Source organism: Carcharhinus amblyrhynchos, chromosome 1, assembly GCF_965287045.1.
Source record: "Carcharhinus amblyrhynchos chromosome 1, sCarAmb.v2.hapA, whole genome shotgun sequence".
Classification (NCBI taxonomy): domain Eukaryota; kingdom Metazoa; phylum Chordata; class Chondrichthyes; order Carcharhiniformes; family Carcharhinidae; genus Carcharhinus; species Carcharhinus amblyrhynchos.
The window spans coordinates 37,381,297-37,399,448 of NC_137324.1; the positions used below are offsets into that span (position 1 = coordinate 37,381,297).

The 18,152-nt window shown below is 42.1% G+C and overlaps 1 protein-coding gene across 7 annotated transcripts in view; it reads left to right on the forward strand.

Annotated features, from left to right (window-relative positions):
* The window catches only part of LOC145356518 (putative E3 ubiquitin-protein ligase HERC1), a 296,484-nt gene that overhangs the window by 136,155 nt on the left and 142,177 nt on the right, over positions 1-18,152 (forward strand). For all 7 annotated transcript variants that reach the window (XM_080209293.1, XM_080209754.1, XM_080209365.1 and 4 more), the window contains exons 31-34: positions 7,412-7,567; positions 8,317-8,414; positions 11,350-11,445; positions 13,524-13,691. In XM_080209293.1, the coding sequence (XP_080065419.1) occupies positions 7,412-7,567; positions 8,317-8,414; positions 11,350-11,445; positions 13,524-13,691 (518 nt within the window). The remainder of the gene's footprint in view (positions 1-7,411; positions 7,568-8,316; positions 8,415-11,349; positions 11,446-13,523; positions 13,692-18,152) is intronic.

Below are 18,152 nucleotides of genomic sequence, written 5' to 3' on the forward strand. Positions count from 1 at the left end.
TGTCAAAGGAGGTTTGTCAGCCTCTTGGTTGGCTCTCCTTTCATCTGAGGGATAAAAACAAATGTTCAGAGCCAATTTTTTTATTAATGATCTGGATGAGGGTATAGTTGGGTGGATTAGTAAATTTGCTGATGACACCAATGTTGGAGGTGTGGTAGATTGTGAGGAAGGGTGTCATAGTCTGCAGGGAGACTTAGATAGGTTGCAGAGCTGGGCCGAGAGGTGGCGGATGGAATTTAATGCGGAGAAGTGTGAGGTAATTCACTTTGGTAGGAGCAACAGATGTGTCGAGTATAGGGCTAACGGGAGGACTTTGAATAGTGTGGATGAACAGAAGGATCTAGGTGTATGTGTACATAGATCCCTGAAAGTTGGGAATCAAGTAGATAAGGTTGTTAAGAAGGCGTACGGTGTCTTGGCGTTTATTGGTAGGGGGATTGAATTTAGGAGTTGCAGCGTCATGTTGCAACTGTACACTACTCTAGTGCGGCTGCACTTGGAGTACTGTGTGCAGTTCTGGTCCCCGCATTACAAGAAGGATGTGGAGGCGTTGGAGAGGGTGCAGAGGAGGTTTACTAGGATGTTGCCTGGTATGGTGGGGAGGTCCTATGAGGAGAGACTGAGGGATTTAGGGTTGTTTTCGTTGGAAAGAAGGCGGCTAAGAGGGGATCTTATTGAAACATATAAGATGATTAGAGGTTTAGATAGGGTGGATAGTGATAGCCTTTTTCCTCGGATGGAGAAAGCTAGCACGAGGGGGCATGGCTTTAAATTAAGGGGGGGTAGCTACAGGACGGATGTCAGGGGTAGGTTCTTTACCCAGCGGGTGGTGAGGGATTGGAATGCCCTGCCTGCTGCAGTTGTAAATGCGTCTAGTTTGGGGGCATTTAAGAGATCTCTGGATAGGTTTATGGACGAAAAGGGATTGGTATAGGCTAGTGGGTCATTGTTTTTGTAACTGGTCGGCGCAACATCGTGGGCCGAAGGGCCTGTTCTGCGCTGTAATGTTCTATGTTCTATAACTCATATCACACAGGCTTATTTTCAGAACATGTTGCCCACTGCGATTGCTCTCAGTTGCATTGAAGTTTCTCAAAGACTGGTGCATAACTGAAGCCATTCTGAGGGATGAAGCGCCCATTCATCACTTCCACTCTAATCCTGTCATGATTCTACCCACTGGCCTCTAGCCTTCCTCCAAGACGCAGCCTGATTGCAGCATGATGACCACCTTCCCCACTTGCATGAGAGCTACAGTGCTCCGATCTCATGGCTGGTGAGGATAGCCAGTTTTGATATCCCACTACCAGTGGTGCTCTGTAAATCTGGTTACGTTTTTCCTAAATGAATACAAAAAACACTTCCAGTGGTGGCGAGTTCTACATTTTCATTATTTGGGTGAAGATGGTTGTTTCTAAATTCCCTACTGGATTACCTGATCTTATGCTGATGGTCTCTCGTAAGGTTTTTCCCACAAGAGGAAACATTCCCTCTGTATCCACTCAAACAAAACCTTTCATAATTGTAAAAACCTCCATTAGATCATCCCCCACCTTTCCTTTTCCAAGATAATATGTCAATCTTTTCCTGTTGGATTTAGCCATGTATTTTTGGCATCATCTGTCTTCACCCAAAGAGCGAGAATGTAGAACTCACCACCACATGAAGTGTCTTTTGCATTCATTCAGAAAATTGTAACCACATTTACAGAGCAGCCACTGGTAGTAGAATATCAAAACTGGCTATCCTCACCAGTCATGAGATCGGAGCGCTGGAGCTCTCATGCGAGCAGGGAAGGAGGTCATTGTGCTGCAAAAGATAAAAGAGCTCCTTTGAGTACTCAACCATTAAGCCGCTGTGGCTTCCCATGCTGCCCTTCCAACACAGGTCACTCCCGAGAGATGAGAGATTGTTACAAAATGAAAGCAAATTACTGCGGATGCTGGAATCTGATTGTGGTGGTTGGGGGTTTGGAAGGCACTGTCCAAGGAACCTTAGTGTATCTTGTAGACAGTATACATGGATGTCTCTGTTTGTTAGTGATGGAAGGATTGGATGTTTGCTACCCCTTCCACAATCAATGGAGTTGCTTTGTCCTGGATGGTGTCAAGCTTCTTGAGTGTTGTTGGAGCTGCACCCATCCAAGTGAGTTAAGAGTATTCTATTACACTCCTGACTTGTGCTTTGTAGATGGTTGACAGGCTTTGGGGAATTACACACCACAGTATTCCTAGCCTTTGACCTGCTCTGTAACCACAGTATTTATACAGTTTCTGGTCACTGCTAAACAGCAAGATGTTGATGGGGGGGATTTAGTAATGCAATACCATTGAATGTCAAAGGGCAATAATTAAGCCCTCTCTTGTTGATGATGGTCTTTGCTTGACATTGTACGCCATGAATTTTACTTGCCACTTGTCAGTCCCGGCCTGGATATTGTCTGGGACTTCTGAGTTTGGACATGAACTGCTTCAGTATCTGAGGAGTTGCAAATAATATTGAACTTTGTGCAATCATCAGCAAACATCCTCATGTGATCTTCTGATGGAATGAAGGTCATTGATGAAGTAGCCCAAGATGGTTGGGCTACTCTGAGGAACTCTGCAGCAATGCCCTGGAGCTGAGGTGATTGACCTCCAATCACCACAACCATCTTCCTTTGTGCCAGGTATGACTCTAACCAGCTGAGGGTTTTCCCCCTGACTGCCATTGACTCCAGTTTTACCAAGGTCCCGTGATGCCATAATCAGTCAAATGCTGCTTTGATGTCAAGGACAGTCACTCTCACCTCAAGGCACCTGAAAGGATAAAGAGAAGATTTGCAAGGATAATGCCAAAAATACATGCCTAAATACATACCCTCTTTACTCAGAGGGTACTAAGGGCGTAGAATGCCCTGCCTGCAGCAGTTGTGGACTCGCCAACTTTAAGGGCATTCAAATGGTCATTGGGTAGGCATATGGATAATATTGGAATAGTTTAGGTTAGAGGGCCATTAGATTGGTTTCACTGGTCGGCGCAACATCAAGGGCCGAAGGGCCTGTACTGCGCTGTAATGTTCTATGTTCTAAATGTAATAGGAAAAGATTGACGTATTATTTTGGAGAAGGAAAGGTGGGGATGACCTAATGGAGGTTTTTAAAATTAGGAAAGGTTTTGTTTGAGTGGATACAGAGGGAATGTTTCCTCTTGTGGGAAAAATTTAATGAGGCCATCAGCAGAAGATAATCACCAGGTGATCCAGTAGAGAATTTAGGAAGGACTATCTTTGCCCAAAGAGCGAGAATGTAGAACTCGCCACACAGGAAGTGTTTTTTGTATTCATTCAGGGGTTGGGCCTACCTTTATTTCCCATTCCTATTTGCCTTTATTTCCCATTCCTATTTGCCTTTATTTCCCATTCCTATTTGCCTTTATTTCCCATTCCTATTTGCCTTTATTTCCCATTCCTATTTGCCTTTGAGAGGTTGATGGTGAGCTGCCTTCTTGAACCGCTGCGGTCCATGTGACGTTAGTTCACCCACAGTAGTAGTACAGAGGGAATTTCAGAATTTTGACCCAGCGACTGTGAAGAAACAACAACATATTTCCATGTCAGGATAGTGAGTGACTTGGAAGGGAACATCCAGATAGTGGTGTTCCCATGTGTTTGCTGTCCTTGTCCTTCTAGATGGAAATGGTCATAGGTTTGGAAAGTGCTCTCTCAGAAGCCTTGTTGAGTTCCTGTGGTTCATCTTGTAGATGGTACACACTATTGCCACTGTGAATCGGTGGGGGAAGAAGTGAATGTTTGTGGATAGGGTGCCAATCAGGTGAATTGCTTTTTCCTGGGTGGTGGCAAGCTTGTTGAGTGTTGGAGCTACACTCATCCAGGTAAGAAGAGATTGTTCCATCAGACTCCTGACATGTGCCTTGTGGGGATTCAGGAGGAGAGTTACTTGCTATAGGATTTCTAGTGTTTGATCTGCTCTTGCAGACACAGTATATATGGCTCATCCAGTTCAGTTTCTTGTCAATGGTAACTCCCAAGATGTTGATGGTGGGGATTCAATGACGTTAATGCCATTCAATAAGAAGTCTCGCCACACCAGGTTAAAGTCCAACGGGTATATTTGGTAGCAAATGCCACTAGCTTTCGGGCTTCTAATCCTTCATCAGGTGAGTAAAGAGTTCTGATCACAAACAGGGGATGTAAAGACACACACTCAGTTTACAGAATACTGATTAGAATGTGAGTTGTTACAGCTAATCAAATCTTAAAGGTGCAGACAACGTGAGTGGAGATAGCATTAAGCGTAGGTTAAAGAGATGTGTATTGTTTCCAGAGGACAGTAAGTGAGATTTTGCAAGCCCAGGCAAGTCATGGGGGTTACAAATAGTGTGACATGAACCCAAAATCCCGGTCGCAGCTGTCCTTAGGTGCAGAACTTTGCTATCAGTTTCTGCTCAGCGACTCTGTGCTGTCATGTGTCGTGAAGGCCACCTTGGAGAACGTTTACCCGAAGATCAGAGACTGAATGACCATGACCGCTGAAGTGTTCGCTAACAGGAAGAGAACAGTCTTGCCTGGTGATTGTCGAGCGGCGTTCGTTCACCCATTGTCGTAGCGTCTCCCCAGTGTATCATGCCTCAGGACATCCTTTCCTACAGTATATCAGGTAGTCAACATTGGCCGAGTTGCAAGAGTATGTACTGTGTACCTGGTGGATGGTGTTTTTACGTGAAATGATGGCATCCGTGTCGATGATCCGGCATGCCTTGTAGAAGTTGCTGTGGCAGGGTTGTGTGGTGTTATGGTCACTGTTCTCCTGAAGGCTGGGTAGTTTGCTGTGGACAATGGTCTGTTTGAGAGTTGTGTGGTTGTTTGAAGGCAGGAAGTGGGAGTGTGGGAATGGCCTTGGCAAGATGTTCATCTTCTTCAATGACATGTTGAAGATTCCGGAGAAAACGTCATAGTGTAACACAACCTAGTGTTGTGAGACTTCTTTCTGTGTTTACCCCAGTCCAATGCCGCATGTCCACATCATCATGAATGCCATCCAGTGTCAAGCAGCATTGAAACGTAGAAGCATAGAAAACAGAAACAGAGTCAGCCATTCAGTTCTTCGAGCCTACTCCACCATTCATTGTGATCACGGAATATCATCCAACTCAGTAGCTTGATCCTGAATCCACCCCCAGCAAACTCCCCAATATCCTTTGATGATCCCCCTGGCCCCAAGAGGCATATTTAACTCTTCTTGAAAACATTTGAACATGGACTTTTCAGTATCTGAGGGGTTGCAAATAGTGCTGAATGCTGTGCAATCATCAGTAAACATCCTCAATTCCGACCTTTGATGGAAAGAAAGTCATCGGTGAAACAGCTGAAGATGGTTGTGCCCTGAGGAACTGTTGCCCTAGAGCTGAGATCATTGACCTCCTACAGAAATCTTTCTTTGTGTTAAAGACCTTTTCCCTCGATTCCCGTTGACTCCAGTTTTGCTAGGGTCTCTTGATGCCACAATGCTGCCTTTATGTCAAGGGCAATCACTTTCATCTCAGGCATTCAGCACTTTTGTTCGTGTTTGAACCCAGGCTTTAACGAGGTTAGGAGTTGAGTGACCCTGACGGCATCCAATCTGAACATCCATGAGCAGGTTATTGTTGAATAAGTGTCACTGTTGATGATCCCTTCCATTACTGATGATCGAGAGTAGATTGATGGGGTGGTAATTGTCCAAGTTGGATTTGACCTGTTTCTTGTGCATGGGACATACCTGGGCAATTTTCCACATTCAAGTTTCCATTGGGTCATCGAGAAAAGGCTCTGATGAAAGGTCATTATAACTCAACATTGGCTCTATTCTTTCTCCTTACAGATGCTGTCAGATCTGCTGAGATTTTCCAGCATTTAGTTTCAGATTCCAGCATCTGCAATATTTTGGTTTTTATCAATTTTCCACAGTGCTAGGTAGATGCCAGTGTTGTAACTTTACTGAGATGGGTTGGCTAGGGGCACAGGTCTTCAGTACTATTGCTGGAATATTGTCAGAGTCCATAACCTTTGCAACATCCAATGCCTTCAGCCATTTCTTAGTGTCACATGAAGTGAATTGAATTGGCTGAAGAATGGAGTCTTGTGATGTTGGGGATTTCCAGAGGAGGTAAGGATGGATCATCCACTTGGCACTTCACAAAGGAAGATGGTTTTTGTTGAAGGTCAATGATTTCAGCTCTAGGGCATCAGTGCAGGAGTTCCTCAGAGTAGTGTCCTGGGCATAACCATCTTCAGCTGCTTCACACCTTAACCTTTGCACTGATGTGCTGGGCTCCCCCATGGGATATTTGTAATCTCTGCTTTAGTGAGTTGTTTACCACCATGCATACCTGGATATGACAGGACTGCAGAAACAAATAGTATGGATGTTTTAAGGGGAAGTTAGGCAAGTATATGAGGGGATTAGAGAATTGAAGCCTACGGTTGTAGATTTAGATTGGGGAAAATTAGAGGAGACTCTAGTGGAGCATAAAAGCAGGTATAGACTGGTTGGGCCATATATCTCACGAAATTCTATGCAACCTCCCTGGAAAACATGACAGTCAAGGAATACCAAAGCTGATGTATTCAACAGCTCTATTTTTGTGAATGATGTACTCATGAAGGTGGAGAAAAATTGATGATGGTATTGCATATTTACGTTTGAGAAACGATTCTGTGATCTGCCAATGTATATAGTTTTTAATGAATGAGAATAACAGGCTGAATATTTGCAACATCCTGGAATATTATCCCAGTGCACGGTGTTGCCAGCTCCTGGAATCATTCTTGTAAAACAAAATTTCTTGTACTGTTTCAACAGTGTGTCTCAGCCTCAACTTCTCAACATCAAATTCAACAGCACTGGTGTGTTTTTTTTGATTTCTCACATCGTCTAGCCTGTGGTCTTTCTCAGTTCTGAACTAAGGGCAGTGTTGTGGTGTGTCTATACAGATTCGGAACTCAGTCAAACTCTTGTTTATTTGCCCAGTGGATTCCTTGCCATCAAAGGGAAGGCTTCCATCTTTTTTGGACTGAGTTTGAATCTAGACGTGGAGATGCCAGCATTGGACTGGGGTAAAAATAGAAAGAAGTCTCAACACCAGCTTAAAGTCCAACAGGTTTATTTGTGGCAAACGCCACAAGCTTTCGAGACGGGCTGTCCCTACGAAGGGAGTGTTCCAAAAGTTTGTGGCGTTTGCCAGAAATGAACGTGTGGACTTGGTGTTGTGAGACTTCTTCCTGTTTGAATCTAGATCCCAGAAGTTGACTGACTTTAGAACAAAATTAATAATAATAATTAAGCATAAGTCTTTGTGTGCTTTTTTTTCTAGATTTATTTTCAGCTGTTGATAATGACTGATTTTGTATGTCTTTTTCTCTTATAAACAGAACATGGCAAAAGCAGACGAATTGTAGAAATCCAATTGGGAGACTTTCTTGTTTTTTTGCGTCGTGTTATCTCCTACAAAAATGTACGGAACAATATTGTTTCTGTGAAATGGATTGATCCACTTTTGTTGATAGCAACACGGATGAACGAAACAGGTGAAATGATTAAATCAATCTCTTAAGCTGATAATTACTATAGATAGCAATAATTGAAAACATTGATCGACATGCAGCCTTATTGTAGCAATATAATTCATAATGTATTCAAGTATCACCTAGCCAGTGCAGCTTTTAAATTTTCATAAACTTTTTATGAACATCATTGGTCATCAGAAAAGTACTTTCCTCTTTTTAAGTAAAGTTTAGAAACAAGATCTTTTTTGATTGTTGGCAAGTATTGGTTAATCATGTGGAAAAGTTGTTTGAAGTGACTAAAATTGCAAAATCAAGAATAAAAAAATTGGCTTGCATATAATTGCAAAGTACGCAGATACTTTGGTCAAATGGTTGTGGAATGCACTTAGCAATTAACCTGTGTCTGTTTACATTCATCAGTCCTATAGTTAAGTGCATTGTATGCGAGAGACTCATTGTTTAATACCATAATAACCATGAATCAAAAAGCTGTGGAATTGTCATCTGAAGCCTTTGACAGGCCTTTTTGAAAATGGTTTGCAGTCCTGTGATCAAGGAGTTGCTTGCTTGTTTTGTTATTTAATTTGTGACTTATGACTTATGATTTAAATGTGACTTACATTGATTTCACTTATTCTTGCTCAGATTGGTATCACAATCTAAAAATTATACTTCTTGAAACAGAACTTCCAATCTCTCAATTTATTATTCATTTACTTAATGAGGTGACAAACTAGCAATAAAACTTGTACAATACCATTTTCCCCCAGGTGTTCCACTTGTACGCAATTTGCGTACCAAGCTCCTAGCATTACATATTTTGGAGTCCCTACTGCCTGCCTGCCTTGAGCCAAATCAAATTAAAGAGGTAAGATTTATTGGTGCTCTTAACAATTGTTAGAAGAAAAGATTAGGAAATATGTATAGTTCAGTGTGACTGTGGATCAAACCTTCCCTGAATTAAGTCAAGCTAGGTATAACAGTTTAATCCTGGAAATTATTTTTGCAACTTTCACATTAAAATGTCAAGGATGGCAATGGTGAACAATATCATTTCATAAATACTTTCACCATTATTAAACTCGTAATCAAACATGTAGAAGCTTATTGAACTGTGGACAGATGAACTTCTCCCGAGTATCATCAGTTATCCTCTCAATTGTTGTTCTCAGGATAACTCTCCAATTTACCCCTGTTGGTTTTTAAAAAAGACTGTGGGGAGGATTTCCCGCCCCACGTTTGGTGGCTGGAAGTGGCAGCAGGGGCAGAGAGGAGGGTGAATCCCAAACTGGCTTCCACACCAGCGGGATTTTCCTGATTGATTGTGATGGAATGGGAGTCCTGCTATGCAATAACAGAAATCCCATTTGGATTCAGTTGAATACAATTAGTGAATCTCCTCACCAAAAAGCGCCCCCACAAACGAAAGTCCTCCTGTCAGGGCTCCCAGCAGGTTTCTACAAACAGGAAACTGCTGAACAGAAGTCATCAAATTCACAGACAGACCCCAGCAGGGAAAGGGTCACACTTAGTACTGTACCTAGGTCGTGCTGGTAGGTTGGGGGCTGGGGGCGTCCTGTGTTCATTGGGTGGGTGGTTCATTTATTTATTGTTATTTTCTTTAGATTGGGATGCCCTTTTGGCGCCCAGGTTGACAGTGGGGCAGGGTCGCTCGGAGCTCCAATCATTGTTTTGTGTCAAAAAAGCAATGGGAAAAGGCGGCAGTGAAGCTGGCAATTAGAATATTCGCCCCATGTGCGTATTTAAGAATAAATCTGTAGTTTTGGAGTCTACACAAAGGAAGCTGATTTTTCTTTTTTCAAAAGAATTGATTCTCCTCCTCAAGCTTTGAAGTCCTCCAGTCTTGACTTGAGCTACTTCATTGAATCTAAGGAATAGGATGAAGGTCAGGATATTGCAAGCCACTGCATTTCTAGCCTTCATAGAACAAAGAACAATACAGCACTGGAAACAGGCCCTTCGGCCCAACAAGCCCTCACCTCCTCTACCTATCTTCTGCTAACCTAGTATCACTGTAGCAAACAAAGCTGGCCTGCTCAGCGAGTTGCTTTGGGCCATATTCAAGGAAATTCCAGTTTCACTAATTATTTCATTGCCTTTTTTTTCTGGAACTCAATGGTTTTATAACCAAATATTCATTATAGTGCAGATGAAAAGTGTGCTTTAATTAGATTGATACTAGTTTGATGAAGACTAACTTTGCAGTAGGGAATACTTCATTTTGCAAATCTAGACAGTTCTTTGTGCCAATGATGCATGTGATTGGTAACAATTTTAGATATTTGCTAAATGACTAGTAGACGGCATCTTCTTCTGTTCCCATTTGGATGGAAGAAAATTGATAGCTAGTAAATCTATTGGTATTGCATGGAATGTATCTATAAGCCTGCAACTTGGAACATCATTAGCCCCTTCACCAAGCATTACTGCTTGACTGCCATGAAAGTTCATCACTAAATGTATCTTAAAGGCAAGTGCTATATTTTACCCCAGAAAATTTGCCATCTTTCTCGTAAGTATTGCTTAAGCAGAATTCTAACAGGTTTATAATGGATGTGAATGAGGTAAAATAAGATAATACTGATTCCACTCAATCCCTTCCAGAATGAAGAAAATTATTTGTTATAATTATTTTATGAGAAACGTCAATAGGCTTCTTTGGGTCAACTCATAACTGTTGATATGAGGGAGAATTGGAGCTTGACAAAAATAGAAGAATATGAAAGGAGACAGAAGAATAAAGCAAAAGGAGCAGGGATAATTGACAATTCAGGAGGAGCAAATCTTTTGTATGTTGCAAAGGAAGTAGCAGAATGTGTTCTGCGATATAACTGATGCCCAAAATTCCTTAAGGGATGTTACTTGTGTAGTTGTCCTGGTTTGCAATCTGATTTACCCTGAGTATGCAATGCAATATCAGGTAGATAATCCATTATTTTTCAACGTTTTCTTTGAATTTGGAAAGGAGAAAGATAAAACATTCACAATGAATATGCTATTGTTCTTGTTAAACAAAATAAAAGTCATTAAGTATAGCAAAGATTTATGATTTTAAAAATGTTAGTGTAAAAATGCAGCAATGTAAATCTACCGTAGATTTCAGCATATAAATTGACTGTAGAAGCCTCAAGAAATCTTCCAAAAACAGGAGTCGAATTGTACACCAAGTATTAAGTAAACTGTTGGTGCGGGTCATTGCCAGCTTTGTTGTTTGCCATGTGGGGTCTATTCTATGTAGACATGTCTTAAATTTCTGAGCATCTTTGTAACACAGTCTGTATCACCTATTTGATATCTTGGACCCGCTTAGAGTCATAGACTACCGTGCAGAAGAAGGCCATTCCACCCATCAAACCTATACTGTCAACAATCCCACCTGGGCTCCTTCCCTGTAACCCCATATATTTACCCTGCTAATCCCCCTGATGCTAAGGGGCAATTTAACATGACCAATCAATCTAACCCGCACGTCTTTGGAGTTTTAAGATACCAGTTAAGTAAAACATGCATTCTGTATAGCTGCAAAATTATGTGTCACTACAAATGCGAGTATAGACTGATGTAGCTGAAAGGTGGGGGGATGGTTCACCGTACGTGTCCAATATATGTAAAAAAAATTATTTCTGGTGCTTAAAAGATTGGGATTATTTTATGTACCAGGATATCTTGTATGCAAAGACCCAAAATGATTTGTGTACAGGCTACGACTGTGACTTCCTGACAATCTATTATGCCTTGAGTATGATTATACCAAAAATATTAATAAAATCTCTTTTTTCCAGATCTTGGAGGGCCTCTTCAGTTCTCTTTCTGCTTGTATGTGGGAAATGCCAATTGCTTTAAGCAAAAAGGAAAAAGAAGTGGATAAGGCAAATGAGGTAATGAAAGAGGAAACTAAGGAACAAAGAAAATTACAGCACAGGAGCAGGCCCTCGGCCCTCCAAGCCTGCACCTACCATGCTGTCCCACTGAACTAAAACCCTCTGCCCTTCTGCAGACCATATTCCTCAATTTCCATTCTAGTCATGTATTTGTCCAGATGCCTATTAAAAGTCGCTATCGTATCCGCCTACACTACCTGCCCGGCAACAAGTTCCAGGACCCACCACCTGTGTTTAAAAAAAAAATCTCCTTTAAACCTTGCCCCTCGCACCTTAAACTTATGCCCTCAATTAATTGACTCTTCCACTCTGGGGGAAAAAGCTTTTGTCTATCCACTCTGTCCATGCCTCTCACGATCTTGTAGGCTCTATTAGGTCGCCCCCTCAACCTCCATCGTTCCTTGAGAACAAACCAAGTTTCTCCAACCTTTCCTCATAGCTAATGCCCTCCATGCCAGGCAACATCCTGGTAAATGTTTTCTGTACCCTCTCCAAAGCCTCCATCCTTCTGGTAGAATTGAGCACTATATTCCAAGTGCGCCCTAACTACGGTTCTATAAATCTGCAACATGACTTGCCCATTTTTAAATTCATTGTCCTGGCCGATGAAGGCAAGCATGTTGTATGCCTTCTTGACTACCTCCTCCACCTGCATTACCACTTTCAGCGAGCTGTGTAACTGTACATCCCGATCCCTCTGCCTATCAATACTATCAAGGGTTCTTCCATTTACTGTGTGTTTCCTATCTGTATTAGACCTTCCAAATGCATTACCTCATTTCTCAGGATTAAACTCCATCTGCCATCTCTCCACCCAGGTGTCCTACCGATCTATATCCTGTTATACCCTCTGATGATCCTCATCACTATCCACAAATCCATCAACCTTTGTATCGTCAACAAACTTACTAATCAAACCAGTTACGTTTTCCTCCATATCATTTATATATATTACAAACAGTAAACTAGCTCTGAATCCTATCAGAATAGGCACTGTTTACAGAACACAACAATGGTTTATATTTGTATGGCACCTTTATCATAATGAAATGTTCTAAGACAGGTTACAGGAGCATTTAAGAAATTACAACACAAAACCTGACCATTTAATTCAACCAATCAGCATATTGGGAAATGATGATCAGAGCAGGGGTCTCTTCTTTTGGAAAGAGAAGGCCAGGGGATGGCCTTAATAGTGGACCTTTGCATTATGGAAGGTTTTGATTAGAATAGACAGAGAATGTTTCCACCTTTGGGGAAGCAAAAAATTAGACACCATCACCAAAATAAATCAAACTGAGTATTCAGAAGAAAATATTTTTGGCCAGAGAATGGTGAGAATGTGGAACTCCCTAACACAGGGAGTGGTTGAAGTGAATATATAAATGCATTTAATGGGAGACTAGGTAAGTATTTGAGGGAGAAGGGATTATAAGGTCATGGTAATAGTTAAATGAAGTAAGGCAGGATGGAGCTCTATTGGAACATAATGCTAGGTGGAATGAATTGGTTGGACCAAGTGACCTGTTTCTTTGTTGTATTTTGTGGGGTAGTCAAAATCACTTCCAGAACGAGTGTTTGAAGCAAAATCAATACTAAACTAAACCAGCTCTGATGCAGCATCATCCAGACTCGAAATGTTGGCCCTATTCTCTCTCCACAGATGCTGGCAGACGTGCTGAGATTTTCCAGCATTTTCTGTCTTTGCTCACTGAACCTCTCTGCTTCTATACTCGTTTTCCTCCTCTAAAGCTCTTCAAACCATTTTAACGAAGTCTTCAGTCATCTGAGGCTGGGTATCACATTTTGCTTTTTAAAGCTCCCATGAAACATGTTGGAAATTTTTAAATGTTAAAAAATGTACGTACACAATTTGAAGCAAATTTTAGAGTTTTCACTGTTAATTTTATTACACGTTCACCAGTTTACTAACTGTCATAATTTAGACATTAATTGAAGTTCTTGAAGCAGAAGATATCCAAAACACATCAGGAAGCAATTCTCCAATTATAAAGATTTAACCATACGAGATATGTTTTACTTTTAATAGTTCTGAATGTGAACTTTTGTTTCAGACAGAGGATAAAGAGGATGACAACATACCTATTAAAGAGTTTTCATTTGATCCAGATAAAATGGTTTCCTGTGTTATGGAATCTGGAAATGTTTTATCACATGGTGCAGGAGGCAAAGGATATGGCTTAGCAACAACTGCCATAACATCTGGCTGCTTTCAGTGGAAGGTAAGTGTGATATTTAAAATGACCCAGAAAAAATAGATATTAAATAGTCTGAAATCTAGTTTTTGGTTGTACCTCCATCAGTCAAAGGGTTTCCATCTTTTTAAAGAATAGTTGCACTCAACTAGTTTTTCAAAAATCAAATGAGTAGTTTTCAGTACTGTTAAGATAAGATCCAGTAGCTATAAGATAATAGTACATTTAAGATTAATTAAGAGCAAAGTGTCCGGAAGCTTACATATTTAACTTGTAGCTTTTCCTCTTCAGACTGAAAGTTTTCTGTTCTGCAAACAAGGGAAACATTTTTTTTGTAAAATACAAGATCGTTGCTATCTATTCCTTATCATAAATAAAACAATAATAAATAATAATAAGTAATAAATAAATAAAGCAAAAGGCGGGGAATTATAGGCCGGTTAGTTTAACATCTGTGGTAGGTAAAATGTTAGAATCTGTCATTAAGGAGGAAATTGCGAGGCATCTTGAAGGGAATTGCTTGATAGAGCAGACGCAGCACGGTTTCATTAAAGGGAAGTCGTGTCTGACAAATTTACTGGAGTTCTATGAGGATGTGTCTAGGGCGGTGGATAGAGGAGAGCCGGTGGATGTGGTCTTTCTAGATTTTCAGAAAGCGTTTGACAAAGTGCCTCACAAGAGGTTATTGCAGAAGGTCGAGGGACATGGAGTTGGGGGTAGGGTGTTAGTGTGGATAGAGGATTGGTTGTCAAATAGGAGGCAGAGAGTGGGGGTCAACGGGTGCTATTCGGATTGGCGGATGGTGACTAGTGGAGTGCCCGAGGGGTCGGTGCTGGGACCTCAGCTTTTTACCATTTATATAGATGATCTGGAGGAGGGAACGGAGTGTAGAGTGTCGAAATTTGCTGATGACACCAAGATTGGGGGAACGGCAAATTGTGCGGAGGGTGTGGAGAGTCTGCAGAAGGATCTAGATAGGCTGGGCGAATGGGCCAGGAAATGGCAAATGGAATTTAATGTTGGCAAGTGTGAGGTGGTTCACTTTGGTAGGAAAAATGGTAGGAAGGACTATTACTTACGAGGCGAAAAACTGCAGCAGGCGACGGTGCAGAGGGACCTCGGGGTCCTTGTGCATGAGTCGCAAAAACCCAGCTTGCAGGTGCAGCAGGTGGTCAGGAAGGCAAATGGGATGCTGGCCTTCATAGCGAAGGGGATTGAATATAGAAGTAGGGAGGTCTTGCTGCAGCTGTATAGGGCATTGGTGAGGCCGCAACTGGAGTACTGTGTGCATTTTTGGGCGCCGCACCTGCGCAAAGATATTTTGGCCTTGGAGGGAGTGCAGAGGAGGTTTACTAGGCTGATACCGGAGTTGAGGGGGTTGAGCTATGAGGAGAGGCTGAATAAACTGGGCTTGTACTCGTTAGAGTTTAGAAGAATGAGAGGAGATCTCATTGAGACGTATAAGATGATGAATGGGATGGATAGGATAGAGGTGGAAAGACTCTTCCCGCTCAAAAAAGACAATAGGACTAGGGGGCACAGCCTCAAGATAAAAGGGGGGTGGTTTAGAACGGAGTTGAGGAGGAACTCCTTCACTCAAAGGGTGGTGAATCTCTGGAATTCTCTGCCCATTGAAGTGGTGGAGGCTGCCTCGCTAAATATTTTTAAGACGCGGGTTGATGGGTTTTTGATAGGAGAGGGGATTAAGGGTTATGGGGAGAGGGCGGGAAAGTGGAACTGAGCAGCGACAGATCAGCCATGATCTTATTGAATGGCGGGGCAGGCTCGAAGGGCTGGATGGCCTACTCCTGCTCCTATTTCTTATGTTCTTATGTTCTTAATTACAAGCAGAAGGTGTAAATGTTTATTACTTTGTCAAGTTGACAATAACTCTATGAATGAAGCCAACACCCGTTATTGCTGGAAAGAATGACTGGAATCCTTTCGTGTTGTGCAAAAGGATCGGTTTGTCCATCACAAGCATAGTGGTTAAAAACTCTGTAGCTGATTGATGTTAAAAGATTTTGTGCTTTATTGCTCCATTATAGTAAAGAATAAATGAAGTTGCTAAATATTAGTGACTTGATTTTAAGTCCGTTTGGTTCCTGTGAAATTTAAGCAGTCTTGCGGGCACATTTAGAGTATATCAGTTGATATACAGTTGAAACCCTGATCCTGCTTTCATTTTCAGGAATGCTAAGCTCCAGAAAAATCAGCTGATCTACCACCTTGTGCTGAGTAAGCCTAAGCACCTATCTAAAATTCCTCTTCGTGCTTGACAGCTGTACTCTGCTGAGCCTTTGGTCCAGAAGTTAGGTGTGGCACAGGAGCATGCTGGAAAGTCCAATAAAGTTGGCAGAGCATGTGTGTCACTATGTCTCATTGAAATGATGGCCTGGACCTGCTGGAAACCTTTGCAGGTGTAACTTTCAAAATAGATTTACATCGATGCAGTACCGAGCAAAAGTTCAATATGATGTGATTAGGCAAGAATTAGGGAGCATAAGATGGGAACAGAAACTGTCAGGTATAGGCACAGAAGAAAAGTGGAGCTTTTTCAAGGAACAAATACTGCGTGTCCTTTATAGGTATGTCCCTGGCAGGCGGGGAGAATATGGCCAAGTGAAGGAACCATGGTTCACAAAGGAGGTTGAATGTCTTGGCAAGAGGAAAAAGGAAGCGTATGTAAGGATGAAAAAACAAGATTCAATTGAGTCGCTTGAGGGTTACAAGGTAGTTAGGAATGAGTTTAAAAAAGGGTTTAGGAGAGCTGGGAGGGGGCAGGAGAAGTCCTTGGCGGGTCGAATAAAAGAAAACCTCAAGGCTTTTTACTCTTATGTGAGAAATAAAAGAATGACCAGGGTGAGGTTCAGGCCAGTCAAGGATAGTAGTGGGAACTTGTGCATCAGAAGAGATAGATGAGGTGTTCAGTGAATACTTTTCTTCAGTGTTCACTAAGGAGAGGGGCCATGTTTTTGAGGATGAGTGTGTGATACAGGCTGATAGGATGGAGGTAGATGTTCTGAGGGAAGATGTATTAGCAATTTTGAAAAAGCTGAGGGTCGATAAGCCCCCTTGGCCAGATGGGATACATCCTAGAATACTTTGGGAGGAAAGGGATGAGATTGCGCAGCCGTTAGCTTTGATCTTTGGGTCCTCACTGTCCATGGCAGTTGTGCCAGAGGACTAGAGAGTGGTGAATGTTGTTCCTCTCTTCAAGAAAGGAAGTCGGAATGACCTTGGTAATTATATGCCAGTTAGTCTTACTTTGGTGGTCGGTAAGTTAATGGAAAGCGTCCCGAGAGATAGGATTTATGACCATTTGGAAAGATTCAGTTTAATCTGGGATAGTCAGCACAGTTTAATGAGGGGTAAGTCCTGCCTCTCAAATTTTATTGAATTCTTTGAGGAGGTAACTAAGTGTGTAGACAAAGGTAGAGCAGTTGATGCCATATATATGGATTTTAGTAAGGCGTTTGATAAGGTTCTGCATTGTAGACTCATGAAGAAAGTAAAGAGGTGTGGGATAGAAGGAAATTTGGCCAATTGGACAGGTAACTGGCTGTCTCATAGAAGACAGAGGGTGGTGGTGGAAGGAAAATTTTCAGACTGGAGGCCAGTTACCAGCGGTGTACCACAGGGATCAGTGCTGGGTCCTCTGCTATTTGTGATTTTTATCAATGACTTGGAAGAGGGGGCTGAGGGGTGGGTTAGTAAATTTGCTGATGACGCCAAGATTGGTGGAGTAGTGGATGAGGTGGAAGGTAGGCTGCAAAGAGACATTGATAGGATGCAGAGCTGGGCAGAAAAGCGGCAGATGGAGTTTAACCCTTTTGGTAAGACAAACTTGAATGCGGATTACAGGATCAACAGTAGGGTTCTGAGGAATGTGGAGGCACAGAGAGATCTTGGGGTTCATATTCACAGATCTCTGAAGGTTGCCACTCAAGTAGATAGAGCGGTGAAGAAGGCTTATGGTGTATTAGCATTTATTAACGGGGGGGGGGTTGAGTTTAAGAGCCATGGGGTTACGCTGCAACTATACTGGACCTTGGTGAGACCACATTTGGAATATTGTGTGCAGTTCTGGTCACCTCACTATAAGAAGGATGTGGAAGCATTGGAGAGAGTGCAGAGGAGATTTACCAGGATGCTGCGTGGTTTGGAGGGTAGGTCTTATGAGCAAAAGTTGAGGGAGCTGGGGCTTTTCTCTTTAGAGTGGAGGAGGATGAGAGGCGACTTAATTGAGGTTTATAAGATAATAAGAGGGATAGATAGGGTGGACGTGCAGAGACTATTTCCTTGGGTGGAGGTAGCTGTTACTAGGAGGCATAACTATAAGGTTCATGGTGGGAGATATAGGAGGGATGTTCGAGGTAGATTCTTCACTCAAAGTGTTTGGGGTATGGAATGCACTGCCTGCTGTGATAGTGGAATCGGACACTTTTTAGGAACTTTCAAGTGGTTATTGGATAGGCACACGGAGCA